The sequence below is a fragment of the Erpetoichthys calabaricus genome, chromosome 4 (genome assembly GCF_900747795.2).
Source record: "Erpetoichthys calabaricus chromosome 4, fErpCal1.3, whole genome shotgun sequence".
Classification (NCBI taxonomy): Eukaryota; Metazoa; Chordata; class Cladistia; order Polypteriformes; family Polypteridae; genus Erpetoichthys; species Erpetoichthys calabaricus.
The window spans coordinates 131,011,367-131,032,114 of record NC_041397.2 but is presented as its reverse complement, the minus strand read 5'-3'; the positions used below and the strand labels follow the sequence as shown (position 1 = coordinate 131,032,114).

Genomic DNA, 20,748 nt, shown 5'->3' with positions numbered 1-20,748 from the left:
ACGTGAGATTGAGCATTAACAGGTCTGTGATGCCCTTGGATGTCCGGTACTGCACGCGCACTACACTGAATGGATCAATGTGTGTCTTCCCGGCGCAAAGAGGCGTGGGTAAGCCGTTGAACCCCATTCGTGATGGAGACTGGGGCTTGCAATTGTTCCCAACGAACGAGGAATTCCCAGTAAGTGCAGGTCATATGCTCGCACTGATTACGTCCCTGCCCTTTGTACACAACCCCCCCTCGCTACTACCATGGTCGGGTGACTTGATGGATTACAGTAATCCCTCCTCCATCGCGGGGGTTGCGTTCCAGAGCCACCCGCGAAATAAGAAAATCTGCGAAGTAGAAACCATATGTTTATATGGTTATTTTTATATTGTCATGCTTGGGTCACAGATTTGCGCAGAAACACAGGAGGTTGTAGAGAGACAGGAGCTTTATTCAAACACTGCAAACAAACATTTGTCTCTTTTTCAAAAGTTTAAACTCTGCTCCATGACAAGACAGAGATGACAGTTCCATCTCACAATTAAAAGAATGCAAACATATCTTCCTCTTCAAAGGAGTGCAGAGTCTGTCAGAGAGATAGAGGAAAGCAAACAAGCAAACAAATCAATAGGGCTGTTTGGCTTTTAAGTATGTGAAGCACCGCGGCACAAAGCAGTTGAAGGCGGCAGCTCACACCCCCTCCGTCAGGAGCAGGGAGAGAGAGAGAGAGAGACAAACAAAAATCAATACATGCCCTTCAAGCTTTTAAGTATGCGAAGCACCGTGCAGCATGTCGCTTCACGAAGCAGCTGCACAAAAGGTAGCAACGTGAAGATAATCTTTCAGCATTTTTAGACGAGCGTCCGTATCGTCTAGGTGTGCGAACAGCCCCCCTGCTCAATCCCCCAACGTCAGGATCAGAGAAAGTCAGCGCAAGAAAGAGAGAAAAGTAAGTTGGGTAGTTTCTCAGCCATCTGCCAATAGCGTCCCTTGTATGAAATCAACTGGGCAAACCAATTGAGGAAGCATGTACCAGAAATTAAAAGACCCATTGTCTGCAGAAATCCGCGAACCAGCAAAAAATCCGCGATATATATTTAAATATGCTTACATATAAAATCCGCGATAGAGTGAAGCCGCGAAAGGCGAAGCACGATGTAGCGAGGGATTACTGTATATATAGAAAAGCAGCCGGAACCGCAAAGAACAATGAAAAGTCAACATGGCTCAGAGGTGCATGTGGACTGTAGCAGAGACAAAAGCGACTGAGGCGGTGTTTGGAAAATGAACAGTCAACGTGACTCACAGGTGCATGTGGACTGTACACAGACGAAAGTGACTCAGGTGAGGAGTTGGGGGCGGGCACATGAGCAGGCAGTATGTACTGAACGATGACTAAGAGATGACTAAGAAATCAGCAGACTAGAATGGCGGGGGGGCCGGGACGGAGGGGGCAGAATGGGCGTCCTTCCCCTCCCCCCCTTTCCGCCCTCCACGCCCGAGCGCTGTCCAGCCCCGTCCCTCGCTGTGGGAGGAGAAGGCGTGACGGCGGTCCTCCAGTTTTCAGTCACGGACAATTGTATGTTGGTTCGTAGCGTGCATTGTTGCAATGTTACTTTTCTTGGTGGTTTATTAAATTACGGATTTTTCAAATGTTCATTTTTTCCCCTGTGCTTAAAAATCATTAAAAAAGCGGCGTGATTATGCAGCGTATGGTACGCCGCGGGTTGTCTAATCTGCTATATTCCTCTCCAACTGTCTTTTAGCCTTCCTAATATCCTTCTTAATGGTTGCCCTCTTGTTCTCATATGTCCTACGATTCACTTTGTGAAGTTATTAGTCTTATACAACTTATACAGCTGTTTTTTTTCCTTTGCCGCTTCTTTCTTATCTCTTTATTAACCCACTGCGGAGATTTCTTAAATATCCTATTAATTCCACATTTGTGTGTAACTGTCCTTCATTACATGTACAACATTTTTAAACCTGTTTCACTGCTCCTCAACTGTCTCCAAACTTAAAATCCCAGTCTTTTCTCCCTAGACTTTGCCACATCTGCTCAAAATTTGCCCTACCAAAGTTAAACTTAACAATTTTAGTCTTTGCATCCGCACTCTTGCAAAATACTGAGAACTGCATTATATTATGGTCAACTGACCCCAGCGGTTCAATCACCTGTACACCCACAATTATATCCTGATTATTACAAAATACTAAATCCAGACAGGTTTCACCCCATGTTGGTGCTTTAACATACAGTGCTAAAAAACAGTCACTGATTACTTCTAAAAATTCCTACACTTGTGCCCCGCCATTTGCAAGGTTATTCCAGTTAATATTTAGATACTTAAAATACCCCATGTCTATAATATCCCCCGTAAACTTGCCTTTTTAATATTACTAAAAAAAATGTGTGTAAAAATTACTGTCTGCATTGGGTGGTCTATAATACAATCCTAAAATAAAGCCTCTTTCTCTAATGCTTTCTAGGCAAAGCCACCTGTCCTCACTAAGATGGGACTAATCATCCAACTGAAGAGGAGTTGCATTTAAATTCTGTTTGACATAGAACCGAAAAGGAGATGGGGTTGCTGTTTTTCTGTCCTTCCTAAAAATGTGTATTCCTCTGTGTTATACTCATGCCCCTCTTGGTTACTTAGCCAAGTTTCCATTATTGCTATAATATCATAATTATGCTCTGCTACATACAATTCCAACTCACTTGCCTTATTTCTGATACTTCTAGCATTAAGGCAAGCTATTTTTAATGTGTTACTCGTTGGGTTAGAATTTACATTACTACGCATTTTTATTTCTACACTGTTGTTTGTTCCTCCATGTATACAGTAATCCCTCGCTATATCGCGCTTCGCCTTTCGCGGCTTCACTCTATCGCGGATTTTATATGTAAGAATATTTAAATATATATTGCGGATTTTTTGCTGGTTCGTGGATTTATGCGCACAATGGGTCTTTTAATTTCTGGTACATTCTTCCTCAGTTGGTTTTCCACAGTAAATTTCATACAAGGGACGCTATTGGCAGATGCCCGAGAAGCTACCCAACCAGAGCGTGTATTACGTATTAAATAAAACTCCTCAAATATATTGTGAGCACGGGGGCTGTTCGCACCCCTAGAGGATACGGCCGCTCCTCAAAAAACACTGAAAGATTACCTTCACATTGCTGCCATCCTTGCTGGGCTTACATGTGGCTGCTTTGTCAAGCGATATGCTTCCCGCACGGTGCTTCGCATACTTAAAAGATCAAACAGCACGTATTGATTTTTGACTGTTTGCTTTTCTCTCTCTCTCTCTCTTGCTCTGACATTCTCTGCTCCTGACTGAGGGGGTGTGAGCAGGGGGGCTGTTCACACCCCTAGACGATATGGACGCTCGTCTAAAAATGCTGAAAGATTATCTTCACATTGCTCCCTTCCGTGCAGCTGCTTTGTCAAGCGACATGCTTCCCGCACGGTGCTTCGCATACTTAAAAGCTTGAACTGCACGTATTGATTTTTGATTGTTTGTTTTTCACTGTCTCTCTCACTCTCTCTGACATTCTCTGCTCCTGACGGAGGGGGTGTGAGCAGAGGGGCTGTTCACACACTGGCCTAGAGGATACGGACGCTCCTCTAAAAAATGCTGAAAGACTATCTTCACATTGCTCTCTTCCATGCAGCTGCTTTGTCCGGCAGTGCTTCGCATACTTAAAATCCAAACAGCCCTATTGATTTTTGATTGTTTGCTTTTTTCTCTCTCTCTGACATTCTCTGCTCCTGACGCACACTCCTTTGAAGAGGAAGATATGTTTGCATTCTTTTAATTGTGAGACGGAACTGTCATCTCTGTCTTGTCATGGAGCACAGTTTAAACTTTTGAAAAAGAGACAAATGTTTGTTTGCAGTGTTTGAATAAAGTTCCTGTCTCTCTACAACCTCCTGTGTTTCGGTGCAAATCTGTGACCCAAGCATGACAATATAAAAATAACCATATAAACATATGGTTTCTACTTCGCGGATTTTCACCTTGCGCGGGGGGTTCTGGAACGCAACTCCCGCGATCGAGGAGGGATTACTGTAGTTCTAAACCTGGCCTGTCCTAAACTCCCTGCAGGCTCCCCACCCATTCCCTAGTTTAAACAATCCTCGACTAACCTACTCATACACCTCCCCAATAACTTGGTGCCTCTCCGGTTCAGATGTAACCTGTCGTGGCGGAACAGGCTTCATCGGTTCCAAAAGGAGTCCCAATGCTCCATAAACATATACCCTTCTACCTTGCCCCCAGATTTGAGCCATGCGTTAAGCCTTCTAATCTTCTCAATTTTGCCTGGACTGGTGCGTGGCACAGGCAGAACCTTAGAGAAGACTACCTTGTCAGTTCAGCTCCTCAGTCTGGCAGCTAACTCTTTGAATTTGGATCGAAGAACTGACAGACTACCCTTATGTAGTTCATTTGTTCCAACAAGAACAATGACAACTAGATCCACCTCCATCTTGGCCAAGAGCCTATCTACCCTTACAGGGAGGTCTCCTACCTGTGAACCCAGAAGGCAACACACTGTGCAAGACTCTCTGTCTGGAGCAAACTTGCAATTCAATCCCCCTAATAATTAAGTCCCCAACTATCACTACCTCTTTTCTTCATTATGTAAAGCACTTTGAGCTACTTTTTGTATGAAAATGTGCTATATAAATAAATGTTGTTGTTGTTGTTGTCTTTCTGGGATCTGATTTAGAGATGGCCCATTGGGGCTCCTCATCCCTGCCTACCACCTCAGAATCATCAGAGACACTATCCAGCTCCACAAGGACCTGAAAACAATTTGATACATTTATAATTCTGGGGTTGATGCCCCCAGACAGTATGCACCCTTTACCTTACGCTTTGTGACCGTGGGACATCTATCTGTACCTGTCTGCTCTGGAATCTCCTCCTGCACCACCTTAGGGGTGCACACTATCTCTCTATAGGACACCTGGGCCAGATCTGCCAGTTCTCTACAGCAACACAGGCCAGCCATCTCCTCCTCCAGTTCAGTGACCATGAGCTCAAGTTGTTGGATCAGCGGGCATCTGCTGCAGATGTAGCAGTCATAGACGACTGGCTCCTCCAAGTCATCATCTAAAAAGTCCAACATCCAACAGGACTTGAATTGCACTGGTCTCACTATTAAAATTTGATTTAGGATTACTAAAACTGCCTGAAATTTTTTTTCTTTTTTAAATTAAAATGAAATGATTTAACTTAAATAGTAAAACTAAATAAAAAAAAACTAATAGCTGATAAACTAATGAGCTTATAAACTTCATAAAAAGTAACCTCATAGGTTACTTTTGGAGTCAAGAATACTCTGGAGTGTGCTGGGACCAAGTTCACATGTCTACCTGTTACAGTCACAGGTATCCAAACACACATGGGCGCTAATTTACATTAAACGGCCAGACACTCTTGGTAACACCTATGTTACCTTCTATAATGTGGAACAGTGTTGTATCGGTTTCATATTATAACCTTCAGCTACCATTTGATATTCTTGAGGTACTCCCCTGACCTGCTGTCAGTCTTCCAAGGAGATTTCCAAAGCACCATTTAAACAAATAATGCAATGTTGCCCTCTGGAAACTCTTTTCCACAAACTGGCACTTGTAAGGGCTTTCCAGTGAGTAGTGAGTACTCCAATTTTAAAGTAAAGACTCAACCATGACTGGCTCCTGTTGTTCCTTCTGCCAACAAGGATATCTGTTACAACAGTCAAATATCAAGAATGGTTTACAAATTAATTGATTATAAAGATTTACAAATTACCTCTGGTACTATAAGTAACACAAAAAAACTTGACTGTGATGAAATTCATAAACCAGCAACAGGAATGGCAGACATCTAAGCACAACATAAATGGATATAAGCAGGTTCGAGAATCACTAATGAATTTTCTTTTCTACATGATCTTTCCAGTGGGTGGTCTCAAGGGCCTCAAATTCTATTTGCTTCATTTCTGTGACAGCATGTCAATTGTTTGCCACATAAACCACATGTAAAGCCTTTCTTTGACTAAAAAGCAAATGCTGGGCTGCATTGTTAAACATCAGCACAGTACTCATTATAAATGAACACATACTGGGCGATTACTGAAAGGCTATAGTTATGCCTAAGAAGCTTCTAATTAACCAATTAAAGGAGATGAAGCCCAAGCTATTTTCCCTTGAGTGTCAGCTTCTGTTTTTCATTCCACAAGTAAACATTCATTTTAACATTTAACCATAAAAAACTCATAAACACAACCACACAAATACATGAAAGGAGTGAAGTCCAAGTTTTAACTTACCCACACATGTTGGGTTTCTCCCACTCCAGGCTTTGCTGCTCATGCAGCTTACAGTCCTGTCTCCTTTCAGCTGGTACCCAGGAGAGCAGAAAAACTCACACCTTGAGTTAAAATAGGAACCATCTGAACATTTATAACCACCATTGGCAGGCATTGCAAGCTTAGGGCAGCGGATTTCTGCAACCAAACACAAAAGATGTCACATATCTATAAGAATTCATGGGAATAAAAACCAAACTTATATGTACTATAAATGAATGAATGGAAACAAACAAAAGCAAATAACTGACAGCAAATACTTAAGTTTTGAAAAGAAATGGGTAACATTTATCATAAACTCATACATTCATTTCTTGATGCAGTGGGCTAATTCTTGCTGTACTCAAAGCCATTGTGTTTCTGAAATGATTTTTGCTAATAAAAATGATTTCAAGGTAGCTTAATGAAACCACAATAAGCCATCTTGCCATACAAGCTATTGACAGAATTATTTAAATTTGGCTACTGAATAAAATTGGTTACTGAACTGGGAATTTCAATGCTTGTTTCCAATTTTTAAACTGGCCTAATGAGCATAATTAAGTGTGCCCTTCAGTGGACTGGAATACCATCTAATGTTGATTTCTAACTTGGGCCCAGTGTTTCCATGACAGGCACTTCATGACTAACATCAGATACAGTTAATTCAGTACAGGGATGGACATACAGTGGAACCTTGGGTCACGACTGTAATTCTTTCCAAAACTCTGTTCGTAACCCGATTTGGTCATGACTCGAAGTAATTTCCCCAATAGGATTGTATGTAAATACAATTAATCCATTCCAGATGGTACAAACTGTATGTAAATATATATTTTTTTAAAGATTTTTAAGCACAAAAATAGTTAACTAAACCATAGAATGCACATCATAATAGTAAACCAAGTGTAAAAACATTGAATAACACTGAGAAAACATTGAACAGAGAAAATTAACATTGCAAGAATTCACACTATAGTCTTACGAACCGCTCATTTTTTTTAATGAGTTTTAAGCACAGGGAAAAACAAGAACATTTGTAAAATCCGTAATTTAATAAACAACCAAGAAAAGTAACATTGCAACAATGCATGCTACAAACCGATCGCTGTAAACAGAAGTGAAGTGGAGGTTAAAACCCAACAGAAAAAAGTCTTCATTAAATACAACAAGGTTAAAACAATGCTCTAATCAGTCTCTTTAAAAACAAGCCCAGTGCATTCTTTAACTGCCTTCTCAGCCTTACGCAGCCAGCCCTCTCTCTCATTCTCGCGCTCGCTGCACAGGGAATGCACAAGGAGAGACTGAACATGTGCGGAAATCATCGGAGCGTACGAACTGGAAGGGAAACTGGCTTGTTCGTCACCCGAGTGTGTGGTCGTGAACAGATGCAAAAGTTTGGCAAACTTTTTGGTCGTAACCCGATTTATACGTGGTCCGAGACGTTCGTGACCTGAGGTTCCACTGTATATGTAATGTAGAACACATTGTTATTTTTATTATAGGTCCATTTTAAGACAACTCTTCCATTAATCAGAATATACCCATCTGTGCATAGGGAAATGTTACTAAGAAATGCAGTCTATTTTGTGGAAAAAAAAAGAAACAATGTAGTATCTATAATAATAAAAGGCAAAGCCCTCACTGACTGACTGACTGACTCACTCATCACTAATTCTCCAACTTCCCGTGTAGGTGGAAGGCTGAAATTTGGCAGGCTCATTCCTTACAGCTTACTTACAAAAGTTAGGCAGGTTTCATTTCGAAATTCAAAGCGTAATGGTCATAACTGGTACATATTTTTTGTCCATACACTGTAATGGAGGAGGCGGAGTCACGTATCGCGTCATCACGCCTCCTACGTAATCACGTGAACTAAAAACAAGGAAGACATTTACAGCACGAGTCACACGCGGGAACGAAGGTAAATGACGTTAATTTTTGACTGTCTTTTAATACTGTGTAAGCATACATATTAACACATGTGCAATTAAACGTGTGCATTTACGGGGTGATTTCTCAGGCTTAAAAGCGCACCTTTTATCAAACGCGGGAACAAAGGTAACTGACGTTGTTCACTGTCTTTTAATACTGTGTAACCATACATATTAACACATGTCCAATTAAACGTGTGCATTTACGGGGTGATTTCTCAGGCTTAAAAGCTCGCCTTTTACTAAAAAGGTAAATGCAAAACTATTTTCAATCATTTTATTGAAACGCTCCCGTTAAGGATTGCAATAACATATTCGCGAGATAAAAGAACGAAGTAGGGGGAAATGGAGGAACAGCCGCAAACAGCGAAGAGCAAAAAATTAATTAAACAATTGAGAACGGAGCGAGTTAAGCATACAAGCATGTTCATAAGGGAAACAAAGCACGGTGTAAAACGTAAGTTTAAATTAAGTTTATAGAAACGCTCCCGCTGCGGATTGCAATAACATATTCGCGAGATAAAAGTTTAATGAGAAGACACGAGGTATAAACGAACCACATGCCGTGGCACAACGTTAGGGGCAACAGTTTCAACCATTCTATGATCTGCTTCTCGCAACTGAAAGACGGCACATGGCGGATGTTAGCCGACTTGCTGACCGCAACGTTAGGGGCTTCAACTATGGCGCTGACGCCACATCTCAGTGCCAACACTTTGCAGACTGTACTTAAAAGACACGCCCTCCTCACTAGACAGTTAAAAACACCAATCAAAGTAACGATGACATCAAGTATTACCCAATCAAAACTAGGAAAGGAGGCATCTTCATAAAATGCGTGTGGGATGATTTGCATGAGACGCTGCTTAAAAAAAAAAATTATAAAAAAAATACGGGATAAATCCCGTCCAGTATTGATTCAAAACGGGACGCGCAATTTCATTCTCAAACGCGGCACGATTCCGTATTTTAAAGGACGGGTGGCAACCCTACAGTGCCAGGTAACCACCCATACAATCAGATTGTGATTCACACTAGGAATGCAATGAATGTAATTACCCCGATCTACATACAAGGCGAAAGTCTTGCAACATTCAAAGATGATGGTTTGGGATAAGTACACCATACAACATAAAAGAGCTTATGAAGCCTTGAACCGAAAAAAGCAAGATCTCAGAGATCGTAAAAAAAAAAATAGGAGGTAATGTCGTTTTACTCGCTGTAGATTTTAGTCAAACATTAGCAGTTATTCCACGAGGGAGACCAGGAGCTGAACTCAACGCGTGTTTAAAATCCATGCTTCTCCCACGCTCTGTTATATGTCGCGTGTTCTCGGGTAGGTGCACCAAAAAATTTATACATTTAAGCATGTAATGGGCAAACAAAAAATGAGGTATACCCGAAGGCACTGCAGTAGTACTTCATGTAACTTTACTTCTTAAATTTTAATGTTTTACTGTTTAATAATTTATACGCTTCTTATATGTTGTTCAAATTCTTTTATCAAAACACCACTGACAGCGCAATGCACGATAACATGGAGTGAATACACCATACGCATCCGCCCACGGCTGCCCTGCTGTGCGCAGATAGGAGTTGATTCTACAATTAAATAAAATAAAGATAAAAAGAGTAAAACAATCATCACCCATAAAGCGTGTGTGTGTGTATATATGTGTATATATATATGTTGATATGTGGATGTGTATATGTATATATATATATATATATATATATATATATATATATATGTAGATATGTATATATATGTGTATATGTATATGTATATGTATATATATGTTTATATGTGTGTGTGTGTATTTTATATATATAAAATACAGCAACACTCATAACAATGACAACACAATTACATTGACAATCATGTTACGTTATTTTTAAAATGTTTCCTTTTTTTTTCATAACCTCTTTAACACACTACTTCTCCGCTGCGAAGCGCGGGTATTTTGCTAGTTCATTATAATATGCCATGATCTAAACTGGAGCAAATTTCATATGAAAATGTCACTTGAAAATCCATTATGAGACATACAATATGTATTGGATCTAAAACATACAAGCATGTTTTGCTTTTTTTAAAAAAAAAAAAAAAAAACTAGGGGGCTCTGCCCCCTGCTTGCTTCGCTTGCCAACCCACCAGTTTGGTTATCCGGATATACAATTTAAAGACATCGTTATTTATTTTCATTTCATTCATTTTCATTATTTTTTTTATTTCTTGATATTTGCCAATAATAAAGCTGTAGTGAATGAGTTATGGGGCAGCTAGTGCCGTGCTGCATGATCTTCATGTCGCGCTGCGCGACTATCATTTTAAAGCTGGTACAGCAGCTGCTGGTGATTGTAACGTGCTGCGTAATCTGCATGTTGCGTTGTGCGACAATCATTTAAAAGCCTTTACAGCAGCTGCTGCTTGTTCCGTGCTGCATGATTTGCATGTTGCGCTGCACAATGATCATTTACAAGCCTGTACAGCAGCCGTCCTTTTATCTCACTTCTTTGTCTCGTGGGACTTCAAAGTGTCTTCCGAGAAGACCTGCTGTGCAGGTGTACCGCGCCAACATTTTTGAATTCTTTACAAACGTTCTACTTTGTCCTTTATTTCCAGCCCCAGGCGTGGTTAAATGTCTTTCTCGCGGGACATATAACACTGCTCACGTTGTGAAGGTGGTGGTTGAATGCACGCTAAGGAGTTGCGGTCGGATCAGCTGCTGTCTTGCTGCGTGTTCTACTTGTTGTGCGTCAATCATTTAAAAGCCTGTACAGCAGCTGTCCTTTTGCCACTTCGTGTCTCTTCCGCTTGCGTTGTGAAGGGGGATAGGGGTTGGCTGAACGCATGCTAAGGGGATAAGGTTGGATCACCTGCTGGCTTGCTGCTGCTGAGCTGCTTGTTCTGCTTGTCGCGCTGCACGTCGATCATTTAAAAGCCTGTACAGCAACTGTCCTTTTGTCTCATTGCCTTGTCTCGCATGACGTCAAAGTTTCTCCCTTTTTTTAATAATAGAGATAAAACATTCATTTCTCATTGTGTTCTCCCTTACTAAAAATGAAATAGAAAAATTTAAACTTGAAGTCAATGAGCAGTTGCCACAATTTACCAGCACAATTATGAGACTTGGGATGTAAGCAGGTACTCACCTCTACATGCATAATTTCCTGACCAGCGCTTGCTTGACAGACAGACAACTTCTGGGTGCCCGTGCATCTCATAGCCCTTTTTACATTGAATACTACACCTAGTTCCCAGGACATTTTTGTGATATTCTCCCCTGGGAGTTCTACAGTTGACATAACCATTTTTAACCTTGATTGGAGCACACCAAGGAGTTTCTGTAAGAAAGTACAACACATTAACATCTTGAATACTACATGTATATAACTTTGCTTAAATAAGCATCACTGCTGTTGAACAAATCTTCTTTTAAGATATTTTTATGAAGTCACTGTAGCCCTTGACATTCTCCAAAAGCACATAAATTTTACATTTACTTCTTTGGCTAGTTCCTTTATCCAAGGCGACTTAAAACATTTATGATACAATTGGTTACAATTGGTTTTCCAATTGGAGTATAAGCAGGTCAAGTAACTTGTTCATGGTCACACAGTGTCAACTGCAGGATTTAAACCCCCAACCATCACGGTTTGAAGTCAAAAGCCTTAATCACTACACCATCTGTCTAAAATATATCACATAAATAAGTGATAGATTCCCAATAGCTTCATGACAGATACTGGGAGGCAGGTCCTTCAGCGCTATAGCCCCTCAACTCTGGAACTCTCTTCCTCAGTCTCTCCGAGATTGCTTCTCTTTCTGCACTTTTAAATCTCAACTGAAAACTTTGCTCTTCTACGAACTTTTTTTTTTTTACTCTGTATGTAAAGCAGGGGTCCTCAATCACGGTCCTGGAAGGCTGCAGTGGCTGAGGGTTTTGCTCCTAATTAGCAATAACATGCTAATAAATAAAGACACATTAAAAACTTTTGTTTTGTTCACTACAATAATCCTATGGTCGACAATGTCTATCTTCCTGTCTGTAAAGTTATCTACCCATCACCTGACACTACTTGCGACCTTGCAGATATCTGCATTTGAATACTGAAGTTATGGATCAGTGTCACCACCAGGATTTTCTTCCTCATAAGAAATTCAATTTTCATATATTGCTCACATGACTGGTTTTTGTCAGGCATTTTTCCCACATTTAACTATGAACACATAACAGTGACAGGGTCACGGCCTTATTTGGGTTTAAGGCCGGGTTTATACTTCACGCCACGTGGCGCATGCTGCAGCAGACGCTCCTGCTACGCAAGCGTTTTACTGTTTATACTTGCACGCGTACTTTTACGTACATCTGGAGGAATCCAGCAGGTGGCAGTGCGAGATATTATCACAGTGAGAACAAGTTCGGCTTCTCTGTGTTGTGAATTGCCTGGAACACCCATTAAATTCTGATGACACCTTACCGCAATATCTATGAAAAGGATGTTTAACGATTAAATCCATCAATCCAGGGATGTGTCCATTCCAGCTAGCATTGGGCACGAGGCAGAAACAATCCCTGGACGAGGCAGGGCGTCAGTTCATCACAAGGTGAATACAAGCACACACATACACTAGCGCCATTTTTGCGGCACCAAATCTGCATATCTTTGGAAGGAAACTGGAGCACAATGTGGAAACCCAGCAGGAAATACCAGCGACGTGACTCCCTGCGAGACAGTAGTGCTACCGCTCCGCCACAGTGTCACCCCCATGTGTGTAATTATTAACAGTATTCATTATTTAAACGAAATTAACGATTTATCTGTAAAATGTAACATACATACTTTAATACTTTTTTGCATGCATTTCATCATGAAAGTGATATGAATTATAAATCTAAAGATTCTAAATTTGCAGAGAGTTGGAATATGATACATTTAATGCATTCTGTGTGGTGATCTACTGCTGCTTGCCACTGCTGTCAAGTCCAAGAAGCTTGTAGCGATTAAAAACTGGGATGAAGTTTACGACGGTCTGCTTTAATGATAAAGTGAACTATGAGGTTAAAGTGGACATTTCGAGATTAAAGCTGAAATTTCCACTTTAATCACAAAATACACGTTTTCATCATGTCCTTATTTTTTTTCTCTGTGGCTCAAATACAGCTCTGTACATTATGTTGCTGTTGTGAAGTTGCTATAAAAAAAAAAGACAGCACAAAAGGTGGTATGCGAGACTTTTAAAATGTATCGTGTCATTATGATCGGGTGTATGCGACGCTTGAATATAAAAGTACCACGAATGCATTTGTATGTCTGCATTTTGCTTCAACACATTGAACCATTCATCAAACATCGAAGCACGCACATCAATCCTATAAGATTTGCATAGCAGCTTTCTGTCACATGTAGATAGTAAACAGAGACTCTGACGTCACATTCTGACTTTTATCACATTGCACCCTCCACACTTTTTGCTGGTACTGCAACTCGTACACGCGTCGCATTAATTCCTGAGGACCTGCTCAGAGGGCACGTCAAATGAATGCTGGGAATGCGTGGCAGCCATGATGCGTGCGTGTACGCGTTCTGACCATGAAGTATAAACGAGCCCTAAGAAGACAGAACTACTAGATACAACTCCTCAAATGTTAATATATTTTGGCATTTCTCAGTAAGTCTGATATGTTCATTGATTTTGGCACAAAGTATGGAGACTAAACCTCAATTTAATTAATCAAACTTTACAAGATTTGGTGGAGGTCAGCAATGTGGAGCAGCGGCATAAAGGTAAGCGATACAGCCTCGCAATATGAAGACTTCCTGCATAGAGTATGCATCTTATCTGCATAATTTTCTTTCACATGCTCTATTTTCTTTCCATAGTCCAAGGACATGCAGGTTAGATGAACTGGCTTTGTTAAATTGACCCTAGTATGTGTTCACCTTATGATGGACTGGTGCCATGGCAGGGATTTTTCATGCCTTGTGCCTGATGCTTAGTGAGATAGGCTCCAGCTTTCTGCCTTGGTTATAGAGAAACCCAAGCAAAATGACACCTTTTATTGGCTAACTAGAAAGATTACAATATGCAAGCTTTCGAGGCAACTCAGGCCCCTTCTTCAGGCCTTGGTTATGTGATTTAAGAAAATGGATGGATGAATAGATGATTTGGTGGCAAAACAGAAGGGAAACAATGTACAAAAATAAAATCTGCATGGCATGCTTTATTATATGACACAAAAAGAGGAGAAAAAGGAACAAGTATGTGTCATGAACTCTTGCTTCCTCGCACTTATAGCTATGCATGTTGGCACAAGGAAGAGGGAGAAGTAGGCCTCCTATACTCTCTTAATTTTCTTTACTTTACAAGCAGTATAAGGGGTAGTCTAAGTACGTTTCACTATCCACAGTTTTCTACTGTACACTGTACCCAGGAACATATCTATTCCAGAAGAAGAGATTCTATTGAACATTACATACAAGTCAGTACATAAAAAATGAGAAGAAAAAAGTCTTAAAAACTATTAAAAAGTACTTAAGAAATAAGACTTTGAACAGCGGGTACTTTTGACCATAGTTGTCCCAACAGTGCATTTCAAGTTACACTGCAAATATCTATATAAAAAAAAAAAAAGAAAAAAAAAAAAGCTCTCTCTTCTTTGTGTTACATAAATTCAAATAAATATACAGACCTATAACTTCATAATTAAAAGACAAACCTGCAAATCAAATGAAGAAATTAATTTACTCTGAAGAACCTTTATGTAATCCAGCTAGCATAACAAACATTATGTACAAAGTATAAAAACAGTGCCACTTTCCAATTTAACATCATTAAACATGCAGCTTTAACAGTAGAATTGCCAGAGTCTATGAAAAAACTCATAGATCTGGCCCACCTTAAATCCGCTCACACCTCTCCCTCAGCGTCTTTTGTCCTGTAAATGTGCCAATTAAGACAAGCAGCCTGCTATTCCATCCCCCATTGCCGCAGAACGTGCACAAAGTTCTCCCAGCTCATGCCTTGATTGATTATCTGGGAGTGAAGTGCTGGAGTTTTACAGTGGAAATAATAGATTGTTATTTGGAACACATGCATTTCATGTGTGTTCCGTTTCTACAGTAATCACTGCTGTGGAAATTGTGCAGTCTACTAAGTTCCTGGGAGTTAATGTGACGAACAACCTCACCTGGTCCCTGCACACCTCCTCCGTCATCAAGAAAGCTCACCAGCGCTTGATCTTTCTGCGGAGGCTAAAGAGGGCCCATCTCAGTAAGTCAGTCCTCACCACTTTTTACAGAGGGACCATAGAGAGCGTGCTAACCAGCAGCAGCTCTCTGTGGCAGGAGAGCTGCAGCGCTTCGGACTGGAAAGCACTGAGGAAAGTGGTGAGGGCTGCGGAGAGGATCATTGGAGCCCCATTGCCAAATGTACAAGATTTGGCAAAACAACGCTCTCTGGCCAGAGCTGTGTGGATTTCTAGAGACCCTACTTATCCTGCCTCTAAACTCTTTTCCCTCATGCCTCAAGCAGAAGGTACCGCAGCCTGAAATGTAGAACTACCAGGTTTAAAAACAGTTTTTTTCCTACTGCCGTTCGTCTTTTAAATGAAGCATTTTAGTATTTTATTGTAGGCTGATTTTAACTATGTGTTTTTATTAATGTCTTGTGCATCGTATTTTCGTTCTGCAGCACATCTTGGATGTTCTGCTGAATGACAAATAAAATTGAATTGAATTGAAGTTCGCCAAACTTTTGCCTCGGTTCACGACCACACACTCGGCATACGAACAAGCCAGTTTCCCTTTCGGTTGGTGCGCGCCGATGATTTCCGCACGTGTTGCATTGTTCTCGGTCAGACGTGCGTGCTTGCTTTCGCTGTGAAGTCTTTGTGCTCTATTTCATTTCCCTTCCAGTTCGTACGCGCAGATTACTGTATTTAAGCACGTGTTCAGCCTCTCCCTGTTCATTGTTCTCAGTTAGACGTGTGTGCTTTACCTGTTAACTCTTTGTGCTCTACAGTATTTCGTGTGCTTTTGCAGTTAACCATGGCTTCTAAGCAAGCGAAGAGTGGTGAGAAGAAAGTGTTACAAGGTTACTTTTCTCTTTTTTCAAATGTTCATTTTTTTTCTCTGTGCTTAAAACTCATTTAAAAAGAGTGTTTACAGCGATCGGGTTGTAATGCTGTTAGCGTGAACTCCTGCAATGTTACTTTCTTGGTTGGCTTTTAAATAAAGTTCGGATTTGTTCAAATGTTCCTTTTTTTCCCCTGTGCTTAAAACTCATTTAAAAAAGTGTTTATACAGCGATCAGATTGTAAGGCTATAGCACGAACTGCTGCAATGTTACAGAGAGAGAGGGGGCTCGCGTGCTGCTGAGAGAGAGAGAGAGAGAGAGAGAGAGGGCTCGTGTGCTGCTGAGAGAGAGAGAGAGAGCTCGCGTGCTGCTGAGAGAGAGAGAGAGAGAGGGCTCGCGTGCTGAGAGAGAGCGAGCCTGCGCGTGCAGCTGAGCAGGGAGCCTGGGTGTTTATGTCAGTGTTATTCAATGTTTTTACATTAGTTTACTATTACACCGTGCATTCTATGGTGTAATTAACTATATTTGTGCTTAAAAATTTAAAAAAAAAAAAAATTTACATACAGTTCGTACAGTCTGGAACGGATTAATTGTATTTACATACAATCCTATGGGGGAAATTGCTTCGGTTCACGACCAAATCGGTTTACGACCAGAGGTTTGGAACGAATTATGGTCGTGAACTGAGGGTCCACTGTATATGTGAAAACATCATCGCACTAATGCAATATTATTTAAAAATGAACAGCGTCAGATCAGGTGTGAATTTATGCTGGAACTGGAAATTCTCTGATGTGGAATCAGTTCTGTATGGTTGTGGGCGTGGGTGTGAGTGGTGGACATAACTGGGAATTACTGTGAATGTGCGTGGTGTTTTGAGATAATGAATAGAGCTGCAAATTACAGGTGCTTGTTCAGTGTAATAGGAACCATAGCACAGAGAGGTGTGTACACTGCAACAAGTACACATGTCATAAATGTAGGAAGGGCGCGCTTTGGGTGAGCTATAGCGCATCTTTATGTGAAAACAGCAGTGTCAGATGGGGAGTGTCTGATGATTGCATAAGTCCTCACAGGTGGCGCAGTGGTAGTGCTGCTGCTTTGCAGTAAGGAGACTGTGGAAGACTGTGGGTTCGCTTCCCGGTTCCTCCCTGTGTGGATAGTGCTTTGAGTACTGAGAAAAGCGCTATATAAATGTAATGAATTATTATTATTAGCGCTGAAGTTACTGCTCTTTACTATGTTTTCCTCTGCATGTCCTGGAGTACAAAAGAAACAGCATACAGCAACATGTGGGGACTGGCAAGATTGGGAAAAAAAACACGCGGTTGTATGTATTGTGATACACTGCAGAGCTATAGAGCATCTTTATGTGAAAACAGCAGTGTCAGATGGGGTAGGGAAGGATCCTGAACGCAACAGAGAGTGAAAAGTGAATAAAAAAAAACAAAAATATAGCTAACCTTTACAAATATCATAAATTACACCGGCTGTTACAGACTGAAATCAAATGTATCTTTTTATTCTAAAATAGTAAAAATAAGAGCAGTTCACTTCTCAAAAGGAAGTCGAGCAGGATCGAACTCATGACCTCTTGATTCCCAGTCAGCAACTGATACTGTTGCGCCACGGCGGCAGTCGTAGTAAATGAGTGTCAATGTCGTAAACTAAGGTTGGCTTTTTTTTTCGGCAGTTATATTTTTGAATAAAAGTGCACTTGTTCTGTTATATTTGTACCTTTCGTGAAAGTGTTTCTTTGATATTTGGACTTCAGGCTTCACACATGATATAGTTTATGCCTACATTTTATCATTTACTACTAGAATATGAAAAACGTTTCTGTTTTAAAAATGTGTTTACACAGATTACTGTAGAAACAGAACACACATGAAATGCGTGTGTTCCAAATAACGATCTATTATTTCCACTCTAAAACTCCACTTCACTCCCAGATAATCAATCAAGGCATGAACTCTGAGAAGTTCGTGCACATTCTAAGTCGGTGGGGGGGATGGAATAGCCGGCTGCTTGCAGCTTGTCTTTATCTACACATTTAGAAGACAAAAGACGATGGTGGAGAGATGCGAATGGATTTAAGAAGTGATTTAAGGTGGGACGGATCTACAAGTTTTTTCGTAGGCTCTGGTAATTCTAGTGTTAAGCATTAAAGTTAATCAGTATAATTAGTAGTAGACTATGATATTTCTAGTTTGGTTTTCTACACAACTAAAAGCTGACTGGGTTTATTTTAATACCGCTTGCCCTAGAGAAGTCCCATGCAAAGCTGGTCTTGTCACCCTGGTCTTGAACAACTGCAGCCTTCATGCACATTTGCTTTTCTTCATAACACGTAGCATATTAGTGATTAGCCAAAGCAGTCAGTCACCTCTATATCTACGTGCATATGAGTCTTCGTCATCTTCTAGTGCAGAGTATCCAGAACCTACAACACAAAATGAATAAAGACAGGACTAGAAACAGCAAAACCACTAAAAAGCAGTTTCAAGCACACTGTCATGCATCGAGCTTAAAAAAAAAAAGTTTAACTGGAGTGAAAAAAGCAGGTCTACGGGCCTGATGCTCTTTCATATGTCAAAATGCAGAACTGGGTCAGAAGGTCACAAAGCCTGAAGCCAGCACAAAAGTTACCTGCATTCAGCACACTACATCTAAGGAAAAGTTAACCATGTTAGACAAAAAATTAGTACCGATAATTCCCTGTAAGTCTTTCCATTAGTGTGGCGTGGGCAGACAACTGCAACCTCTTAATACATTCCGAGTTCCCAATGAACGATATCCTAAAAAAGTGGAGGTTTTATGTTTTATGAAAATATGAGTCATGCTGGTTTCAGATGTGGCTAAAATGTACCACACAAACCACAGAAAAGTGTCATATTTGCTTGGGTGAATGGAATGTAAAGGGTGGGCAATTTATGTCTAAAATCAACTGCATATAAGGTTATTCAGACTCTGAGGAACCAATGATTGAAGAGACAGAGTGTACTTATTTCATTCCCAAGTTAAGATTCACTTCTTCCATAAACAGAAAGTGAAGAGAGATAAACTACAAAATAGTTACAAGTGCAAAACCCAGTAATATACACATTATTAACCCAATGCAAATTTAATGTAGAATTTTTCTATGCGCCTGCTAAAGTAAAGTATTCTTTTATGGATGAAAGGTTCTAGAATTTAGAAATAATAAACACAGAATAGTAACTTCTTGATCCACAAACTTGTTTTTCCATTAGAAACAAAAAGGGAAAATATTTAAGAAATCCAGAATACAAACCTGATGCTCATTCTGTGCAAACCCTGAATGTTCAAAAAGCTAACAGCTAATCAGAAAGAAATGGCAGAATCAGACCATTTCAACAACTTTCTCTTGTGTGTTAGAAATAAGCTGCACATGCTTTACAATAATCTTCCAATGTATGATTAAATAATTGTTGTGTAAATCACAACGTATTACTGGTACCATTTAAGGTCCCTTTCTAACCTAGATTGTGGTGCTGTTGCAACTCTGTATAGAAATGTGAAAGTGTCTAATAAAGCTGCAGAGAGTCAACACCTACAAAAGATGGTTACTCAACTTTATATCATTAGAATATTTTGAGACATAAGAAAGAGTCAATGGGACACAAAATGCCATTTGAACAACAGCCGGCAGCATAGGGATAGAGAAGACATTTTAATATGCCTAGACAACAATAGTATTTACTTTAAAAACATAAATGTCTTTTTTTCCCCCCAGGTGTTTTGCTATCCTGACTTATTCATCTTTTGGAATCTGTGTTTTGTAAAACAACTGGCTTTTGTAAAATGTAGTGTGAAAACACGTTTAGTAAGAAGTTCCCAAAAATGATGCATCAGCTCCACAAAGCATCATTATAATGTGTCATTCATAATTTTTTAAAACATAATACAAGACTGTCTAATAAGATGTATTGTTATGGTTGCATATGTTGCCACCAAAAATAAGAACTGTTTTATCCCACAGTTTTTATCCCTACATAAATGTTTGACTGGTTACTTAACAAGTCTTTAACAAGTTGGTTTTCCGAACAGTAAAGCACCCTGCTCTCCCCAACTGTGTTTATCCTGCTTAACCTTCTGACCTCAAGGAAATCAGATTCATCTTTTGAACTGAAAAGCTCCTGGTGTGGAAGCTTCGTTTAAACACATCCAACTGAAAAGAGCCTTCACATGGTGCCAGTTTAAATAATTTAGGCGCTCTTGTGGAAATGTGGCCAACAAAATGAAATCTCCACTTCATTATACGATTTCTCTTGACTTAAAACTCTACAGCACAGAGACTTTCATAGTTTACTTCAGCTGTACTGCTTCTCTTCACACTGCCTTCTAGCATGTAAGCTTCCCCAACTCTTTTCATCCT

General features: G+C 40.2%; 1 protein-coding gene across 2 annotated transcripts in view; it reads right to left on the bottom strand.

Moving 5' to 3' along the window:
• srpx (sushi-repeat containing protein X-linked) overlaps positions 1 to 20,748 on the bottom strand; it is a 118,976-nt gene that overhangs the window by 52,594 nt on the left and 45,634 nt on the right. Inside the window, exons 2-4 of one of the 2 annotated variants that reach the window (XM_028799791.2) lie at positions 18,739 to 18,795; positions 11,426 to 11,617; positions 6,318 to 6,494 (exon numbers count right to left, since the gene is read on the bottom strand). In XM_028799791.2, coding sequence (XP_028655624.1) covers positions 6,318 to 6,494; positions 11,426 to 11,617; positions 18,739 to 18,795 — 426 coding nt within the window. The remainder of the gene's footprint in view (positions 1 to 6,317; positions 6,495 to 11,425; positions 11,618 to 18,738; positions 18,796 to 20,748) is intronic. The other variant, XM_028799793.2, reaches the window with a different exon arrangement.